Raw genomic sequence first — 9,348 nt, forward strand, 5'->3', positions numbered from 1 at the left:
TTTCCCTGGACTTGCAGTATAGGCCCCAGGGTGCCCCCTGGCCCTTCACCTAGGGGCCTCTGACCCCAGCAAGCTACCCAGGGGTCCACCTCTCTTCCTAGACTAGCAGTATAGGCCCCAGTGTGCCCCCTGGCCCTCCACCTAGTGGCTCCTGACTTCAGCAAGCTACCCAGGGGTCAACCTCTCTTCCTGGACTTGCAGTATAGCCCACAGGCTGCCACCTGGCCCTCCACCTAGGTGCCCCTAACCCCAGCAAGCTACCCAGGGGTCCACCTCTCTTCCTGGACTTGCAGTATAGGCCCCAGGGTGCCCCATGGCCCTCCACCTAAGGGCCCCTGACCCCAGCAAGCTACACAGTGGGCCACCGATTTCCCTGGTCTTGCAGTATAGGCCCCAGGGTGCCCCCTGGCCCTCCACCTAGGGCCCTCTGACCCCAGCAAGCTACCCAGGGGTCCACTGATGTCCCTGGACTTGCAGTTTAGGCCCCAGGGAGCCCCCTGGTCCTCCACCTAGGGGCCCCTGACCCCAGCAAGCTACCCAGGGGTCCACATCTCTCCCTGGACTTGCAGTGTAGGCCCCAGGGTGCCCCCTGGCCCTCCACCTAGGAGCCTATGACCCCAGCAAGCTACCCAGAAGTCCACCTCACTCCCTGGCCTTCTAGTATAGGCCCCAGGGGAACCCCTGGCCCTCCACCTAGGGGCCTCTGACCCCAGCAAGCTACCCAGGGGTCCACCGATGTCCCTGGACTTGCAGTTTAGGCCCCAGGGTGCCCCCTGGCCCTCCACCTAGGGGCCTCTGACCCCAGCAAGCTACCCAAGAGTCCACCTCAATCCATGGACTTGCAGTATAGGCCCCAGGGGACCTTCTGGCCCTCCACATAGGGGTCTCTGACCTCAGCAAGCTACCCAGGGGTCCACTGATCTCCCTGGACTTGCAGTATAGCCCACAGGGTGCCCCCTGGCCTTCCACCTAGGGGACCCAGATCCCAGCAAGCTACCCAGGGGTCCACCTCCCTCCCTGGGCTTGCAGTATAGGCCTCAGGGTGCCCCCCTGGCCTTTCACCTAGGGGCGCCTGACCCCAGCAAGATACCCAGGGGTCCACCTCTCTTCCTGGACTTCCTGGACTTGCAGTATAGCACACAAGGTGCCCCCTGGCCTTCCACCTAGGGGACCCAGACCCCAGCAAGCTACCCAGGGGTCCACTTCCCTCCCTGGGCTTGCAGTATAGGCCTCAGGGTGCCCCCTGGCCTTTCACCTAGGGGTGCCTGACCCCAGTGTAGTGGCAATTTCCTTTAAGGAGGCGCTCTCGGTGGTCAAGAAACAAAGTCTTACCCGGGATGTCTTTTCAAAGCTTTTATTCTTTGCAAAGAAGGTCACAGTCATACAGCAACAACAGTTTCTGCAGAGTGAGACAATGAAGCAAAGTGTGCTCATCCTTTTATCTGGGTTGTGCTGCTTACGAGGTCAACTCCAGTTCAACCCAAACCACACATACCACGACAGGTGTGAAAACCATCCTGCTGCTTCCCTGTCATATATCACACAGCCCATGCCCCTTACCCCTAACAAATGTTCATCTTAAAGCCTAATTGGAAAGATAAGGACCAGGTGGTCACATACGGGAATGTAAGGCTGTATAAACAAAAGTACACTGTGAACACAAGTGACTTTTCACACATCTAAAGATGAGGAGTAAGCAAGTTTTCCCTACACATGTTCATCTAAAAATGAATTTCCATTACAATTCCTCTCTTTTTATCATTCATTGATAACTCACTATTAAATTCATTTTTCAATTGAATACAAAATCACACTGATTACAAAAATCATTTAACAGGTTTCTGCACACATCAAATACACTAGAGATGTTTAAACACTCTTCTTAATAGTTTCCCCATTAAGATTTATCTTTCAAAACATCCCTCTTCCCTGGGAGCCGGGCTAAACGAATAATCACTGTTATTGCGCTCCCGATCGAAATCGGACCCTCAGTCACCCCACAGAGGTTCAAATCCCAGAAATTGCCTGTTTTTTTTTTCACATTATTGATTTGTTCACACAACAATTCTAGAAGCATTTCTTCAATCAGTTAAAAATTATTAACACTCTACAGCAATTCATCAATAACACTCATGAGCATAGGAACACGTTGTTTCTGTACTCTTAAACATATATCACATTTACACCCTTCTCTCAATTTTCATGTAAATGATCACTCTTTTGAGATTTGTTACAGAACATATATAAGCAAGAAGATAGTTATCTTAAATTTCAAAAAATCTGGTTCGTTAATATTTTCCCAATTAAGTAACAGCCGTCACCTAAAATTTTGTTCTCAGTTGTTTACAGTTTTTCCTTATCCATTACTATGTAGCTGCTGCTATCATCAAAGTCATAATCAAAATCTTCACCCATGTCAATATTCATACCCTCTTCATTCACGGCCACTCTTATCATCTGATGGGATGTTTTAGTTGTAATCAGTCTGCCCACTGACCATAATACAAATCTGAATATACATGGAAGACAACATAATATCACTACACCCACTCCCAATACAGGTAAAACCACAGTAAAGGCCCAGTAGATCCAGTTTCCCCACTTAAATGACAGCCAATCTAGCTATGGGCTGCTAACTTTCTTAGGTTCTTTTACTGTCATTCTCATGTGGGTCACAATGTCAGTAATGTTTTGCTGTAATCAGGTTAATTAAGGTGACACTAGCTGCAATGCCAGTGTTGTTCTCCTCAGACCACACATTCCTTGCACACGGAATGGATGGCAGCTAATCTTTTCTTCCATCTTCAGATCTTTAATGCGATGGTCAAGCACAGCTTATTCACCTCTCTTTTTGGTCGCTTTATCCTCCGTCTGCGTGCTGCTTGGTGTTGTATTCAGAAGTTACTGTTTCACACACACCTCTTGGGTTGTTGTTGTTTCTCCCCAGCTGTGACCTTGCTTCCCTCAGATGACAGCCTGCTGTTTTCCTTCAGATGATTTCAGAGCCCCTCTTTCTCTCCTACTCCCTCATGGAATCCTCCTCAGGAGATGGAATTTTCCTGCAGTGCCCATCTTGCACCCACGTCGCCCGCTCTGCGACCTTCACCGCCGTCTCCGTGGTCAGTAGCACTTGAAATGAACCCAGCCAGCGCTTTGCTCTCCAGCTCTTTCTCCTCAGGTCCCTAATCACCACGAAGTCGCCAGGCCTCAGACTGTGCAGTGGTCTCTCAGCAGCCTTCCCCTGTGCGGCCTTTACCTGCACACAAACATCGGACAACACATGAGACATATCTTACAGTAATTCAACATGTCATTCTCACACACATCTGTTGAGGGCAGCTGCTGTTTTCCCCCATTCACACCTGCACGCGGTGGTTTACCAAAGAGAATTTCAAACGGGCTCAAATTCATTTTTGATCTTTTTCTCATTCTCATGTACTTCAGGACAATGGGTAAAGCTTGAACCCATGTGTCTTCAAAACATTTTGCCAATTTGTTCTTCAGTGTACCTTTTTCTCTTTCAACAGCTCCTCCTGAAGCTGGATGGTAACTGCAATGTGTTCTCAAATCAATTTCCAAGTATTGGCCCACTTGTTTGATTGCTTCATTAACAAAATGAGTACCATTATCTGAACTTATTTTTCGTGGTATTCCCCATCGCGGTACAATTTCCGTCTGTAACGCTTTTGCTACCGCAGCCGAATCTTGTTTTGAGGTTGGAAAAACTTCAACCCATTTTGACCACATGTCAACCATCACCAAACAGTACCGTTTCCCATTACATGGGGACAATTCAATGAAATCCATCATCAAATATTCAAATGGCCCTGTTGGAGGTGGATGAGATGATTGTGGGACTTCTATCGCTCTGGCCACATTATGTGTGTTGCAAATTACACATCGTCTACAGAAATTGTCTGCAAATGTAGTGAACCCCTTTGTGAACCACAGTTCATTCATTTGCGCAACCATTGCTGTTTTTGACGCATGATCTTTACCGTGAAGTAATTTCGCATAATGTTGGAAAAAATGTTTTGGTAAACACGCCTTGCCCTCAGCACACATCCACGCATTATCTTTCATCACACAGCCAGACTGTCTCCACTTGTTTTTTTTTTTTCTCCAGCCCCGTCGCGAAGGTCTGCATGTCCTGCAAAGAAGAACACACGTCATTGTTATCATCAGCAGATAGCAAAGAACATTCGCAGTAATCCTTGTCTCGTGATGCCGCTACTTTTGCTGCTCCATCTGCTCTGGAGTTACCTGCAGAAACAGAATCTTTATTGTTAGTGTGCGCTGCGCATTTATAAATGGCCAGTATGTCAGTTAGTAAAAATCGCATCCAGCAGCGCTGCCACTAAAGGAGCATTGACTATTGGTCGACCATCAGACTTAAGAAATTTTCTGTGTTTCCACATAGCCCAAAAATCAAGAGCTACCCCAAATGTATACCTTGAGTCAGTGTAAATTGTAGCCTCTTTTTCTGCCATTAATTTACATGCTTCTGTCAACGCCACGAGCTCTGCGGCCTGTGCAGAATAGTGCCCTGGCAATTTCCCAGAGTTCACCACATCAAATTCAGTTGTTACAGCGTAAAAAACTTTATTCTGGCCTGTTTGTGGATCTTTAAACGCTGAACCATCCACAAAGAGGACATTGTTACAATTTTCAAGTGGTTCGTCAGAAAGGTCAGGTCGTGGTGTACACACCTGTTCAAGTGCTGTTAAACAACAATGATGCTCTTCCCCATCTTCCTCAGTGGGAAGAAGAGTAGCCGCATTCAAACCAGTACATCGTTTAACAGTCACATTTGGCATATCTAACAAGATAGTGTGATATCTCAGCCAGCGGGCTGTTGACAGATGCGATGTTTTTTGTTCTTGGAGAATCATGGACACAGAATGTGGCACCATCAGTATCAAATCAGAATACCCAACAAAATCTCTTGAAGCCATAACAGCTTTTTTCTGCAGCCGCCACTGCTCTTAAGCAACGTGGCAGGCCTGCTGCTACGGGGTCAAGTTTGCTCGAAAAATAGGCCACAGGTCGCAGTCTACCTCCATGATCCTGTAGGAGTAATGACGTCATGAACCCACCTCTTTCATCTACCATCTGAACAAATGGTTTTGTTGGTACAGGCAAACCCAATGCAGGGGCCTCAGCCATTTGTAACTTCATGTTTACAAATGCCTGCTGTGCCTCTGTTGTCCACTCTAGTTTGTCAGTGGATTTCATCCCCTTCCCTAATGTTAGGGCTCTCAGGGGTTGTTCCAAAATTGCATAATTTGGAATAAATGTGCGACAATATGAACACATACCCAAAAAAGACAACATTTGTTTTTTCGTTAGAGGTTTTGGTACATTTTTTATACCACTCACCCTTTTTTTCAGACAGAGATTTGCTGTGTGGTGTAATGACATGCCCCAAAAATGTTACCTTTTGTTTAACAAACTGCAATTTTGTCAAACTGACTTTGTGGCCCTCCTTAGCCAAATGTTTAAGGAGAGTCACAGTGTCTTTCACACACGTCTCTTCATTTTCAGCACATATCAACAGGTCATCAACATACTGTAACAAAGCAGTTCCAGCTGTCATGGTCAAAGGTTTCAAACTTCTTAACAACGCTTCATTCTATAAAGTTGGAGATGCTGTAAAACCCTGACACAGACGTGTAAAAGTGTAGCCTTTACCATTAAAATTTAATGCAAACCAAAACTGGCTGTCTTTGTCAACTGGCACACTGAAAAATGCATTTGCCAAATCAACCACTGAATAAAATTGTGATTTTTCAGGAATTTGTGACAAAATTCTGTACAGATTTGGAACTAATGGAGCCCTTTGTTTGACAGCTGCATTTACTGCTTGCAAATCTTTTACAAAACGCCATTCTGTAGGCATCCCATTATCCCTTATCTTTTTCACAGGAAAAATAGGGGTGCGAACCTCAGAATTGTTGCATGGTACAATAACACCCTGTTCCAGTAAAGCCTCAAATACTGGGGTAATGCCCTCAATGGCTTCCCTTTTCAAAGGATATTGTTGTTGGCAAGGTCTGTAATCAGATTTTGCAGTGATTGTAACTGGTTCACAACCTTTGATTAAACCAACGTCATACTTGCTTTTAGCCCACAATTCACTTGGTATTTCTGTTAAAGCGGGGTGTATGTCTGTAGCGTTAAAGTCAACCATGCAAGAATTCTTTACGCAAACTTTGTCAATAGCAGTCATAGTTCTTGAAACAGCTGTTTCAGTTTTACTGTTCACTCGAAATGCTCTCGAGCTCTCGCTCCATTCTACTCCTTTCTCTCTACCTTCCCAATCTCCGGCTTCAACACACTGCTTTACAAACGGGCCCAAATCTGCCCAAGACTGATGTTTACCCTTGCAAACTGATATGTGAGGCACAGCCTGTGCTGACATGAGATAGAATGAACGCTGTTCTTTTGACAGAGACACTGAAACTGCACAAAGACTATCCTTCCAGTACATTCTTTCCAAAATCAACATTTCATTCACATTCGTCTCAAACCAATCTTTTTCAAACTGTTCATCTTTCTCAGTTACGACATGTGACGTACAATGCAGTTCACCAGGAGACATTATATCACTGTCAAAAGGTTTTACACGTTCTTCAGCCAATCTGCAAATTGAATTAGCCCATTCATTGTTTTCAACGAGCCATTCATAGGCCCACTTCGGCGTTTGTGATTCAATTTGTAAACAACAAATTTCCTCTCCTTCAATCACTCTCACACCAGAGGAATCTGCTGTTAAAATCAAGTTTAGTTTACATAAAATGTCCCTTCCGAGGATTGGAACGGGGCATTTTGGTGAGCAAACAAATGCATGTCTGAAAATTTTACCCCCCTCTGTCTCACAGGTCAGTGGAGCTGTAAATCGCTCGACGGCTTTATGACCAGATGCAGACAGAGACTTGTGAAATTTGGTTGATAGAGGTATTTCACACTGTAGGTCACATGGTCGTATGCAAGATCTGCTAGCTCCACTATCAGCTAGAAACTCAATTGTTATATTCTCAACCTTCATGCAATATTGTGGCATGTCTAAAAATGCTTCGTTATTAAGTAACAATGCCATCTCATCAGAAAAATCGTTATCATTGCTCTGTTCAAAATTACCGTGGGAAATGCAAGCTTTTTCTTCATTGCAGAGAGCCAAAAGTATATCAGTGTATGTGTATATGTGGGTGTTGTCTGTGTTTGTTAGTAAATAATGTTCACTTCCCTTTGCTGTGGCTGTCAGCTGCTCGCCCGGACCCTCTGCAATCTGCTTCTCCCCCTCCTCCGCACATCAGTTCTTCATTGCTGGTCTTCTCCTCTCTGGGCACTCGGCTGACCAGTGCCCGTCGGCATGGCAACGCAGGCACTTGGTACAGTCTCTTGTGACATGATCAGTTGCTCCGCAGGCCCTGCATATTCCGTCACCCTCAGTCATCTGTGAGGCTCTCCATTTTCTGCCATCTCTTTCGCTTCTGCCACCCTTGTTACCTTTGAACTTGCGGTATTTTTGGTTTTCAGGTTTTGATGCTGCTTGTACGAGGGCCATGTGTAACTCCTTTTCAGCTCTCTTCTTGCTCTGCTCTTGTTTCGCTGCTAGCTTGTCTTCAGCATGTTGGGCATATAGCAAAATGTCTGTTAATCTTCCGTTTCTCCAGTTCACACAGAGGTCCTTCACTCCTTGACAGATCTCAGGTTTTAGTCCAGATAGGAAATACCCTCTCAGATGGCATTCCCAGGTGTCCGGTTCAGCTGCTCTCAATGTCGGCTCCGTCATTCCGCTGTGTTTCTTGAAAGTGTCATGAAGTCTGTAGTAAAATTCTTGGACTGACTCGGTCTTTCCTTGATGACATGTAGAGATCAGTGTGGTGTCCACGCGTACGGGAAAGGCAGTCTCTATGGCCCCCACCAGACGGTCGACAGCACCCACATAACCGGCATTGCTTTCGTGGCCCCAGTCTGGATTGCTCCGTCGGAGGTTATTAGTTGTTAAACTGGCACTCACTTTTCCCCAGTTCACCGGTCCCATCTTTACCATCAGCAGTCGTCTCAGTTCATTTGTGGTTGGGCTGAATTCTTGGCAGAAACTCAGTAGTGCCTTCGCAAACAGTACCCCTGACGTTACGGGATCTGGTAGATGAGCTGTAGCTTCTTTCATGTCAGCCAATGTCCAGGATCTGTAGACCATCACAGCTCCCTCGGGTCCAGCCACTTCCACCATCGGCGCCATCATTTCAAAGGTGACTTCCTCGCTGTTGAACGAGTTACTTCGGGTGAGCATTGATTTGGTCGGTACGAGTGGTTTTGTCTTCGTTGCGGCGCTGCTGGCGGTGGCTGCCGGGAACAGATTTGCATGTACAACCTTTTCGTTTCCTCCTCCGCTTGCTTGTGGTGGGGGTTGCGTTGGTGCGGTTGGTCTTCTGGGAGGGCAGCAGTCGAGGTCAGGGTCAATTCTCAGGGCTTGCAGCTCAGCCATGGGATAGTGATGGTACGGCGGTGGTACATGAGTGAAAACAGATGAATAAAAAGGGTTAGTTGTGCCAGAAAATTTCTCAGTCACACTTTCATACTTTTCATTCGCTTTTCCCTTTACTTTATTATCTTCCTCACCGCCTTCCCTACACGCCAGCTGTTTCTGCAACATTTTTCTCTGTCTTTTCTCTGCTTCTGTCAGCCAACAGTCAATAGTGTCCCCACACGACACACAGACATGCTTCTTACAAAAACAGCCTGTTTCTCCTTCTCTCTCCTCTATTGACTTTTTTACAGTGTTTAACCTCGTAACACTTAACGTACCCTCTTTTGGAAAATTGTGATGCTTTATCAATTTTTCAATATTTTTCATACCTTTTTCCCCATACAACCTTTCCATGTTCCAGAACACAGGTGTATCATATCTTTTAATTTTGCTTTGAGACTTCCCCATGCTGGCAATAATCTTTCCCCTGGACTTTGTCGGTACCTATTAATCTGTCAGACGTCTCCAACAGATTTCGACTTTTCACCTAAAATCGAAAAGTTAAGCTTTCCAGCTCTAATTTTGTGGCACACAATTTCAACCTCCTTTTAGAAGTGAATTACTTGGCCCCTGATTTCAACCCCCTTCTGGAAGTAAATCGCACAGCCTGGATTTCAGCTTCTTTTAGGAAGTAAATTGTACAGCCCCCTGATTTCAACTCCCTCCCGGGAGTAAATCGCAGTTAGCTAGCCAAACGTATTAAAAAGGTCTTAATCTTAGTCAGGCGCCAGATCTCACTTGTGTAAGGTCTTGATCTCAGCTAAATGCCAGATCTCACTTGTAGTAAAGGTCTCGATCCCCACCTGATGTCA

General features: G+C 45.8%; 1 protein-coding gene across 1 annotated transcript; it reads right to left on the reverse strand.

The window, feature by feature from the left end:
* Positions 1 to 2,871: 2,871 nt before the first annotated feature.
* On the reverse strand, positions 2,872 to 9,056 carry LOC147846020 (uncharacterized). The gene is made up of 2 exons (XM_087245485.1): positions 7,325 to 9,056; positions 2,872 to 3,292 (listed from the first exon to the last, which is right to left on the reverse strand). The coding sequence occupies exons 1-2, from the start codon at positions 8,942 to 8,944 to the stop codon at positions 3,020 to 3,022; spliced, it is 1,893 nt and encodes a 630-aa protein (XP_087101611.1). The 5' UTR covers positions 8,945 to 9,056; the 3' UTR covers positions 2,872 to 3,019.
* Between the last annotated feature and the right edge of the window lie 292 nt (positions 9,057 to 9,348).

This window comes from Danio rerio, chromosome 3 (genome assembly GCF_052040795.2).
Source record: "Danio rerio strain M-AB ecotype USA chromosome 3, GRCz13ab, whole genome shotgun sequence".
Lineage (NCBI taxonomy): Eukaryota > Metazoa > Chordata > Actinopteri > Cypriniformes > Danionidae > Danio > Danio rerio.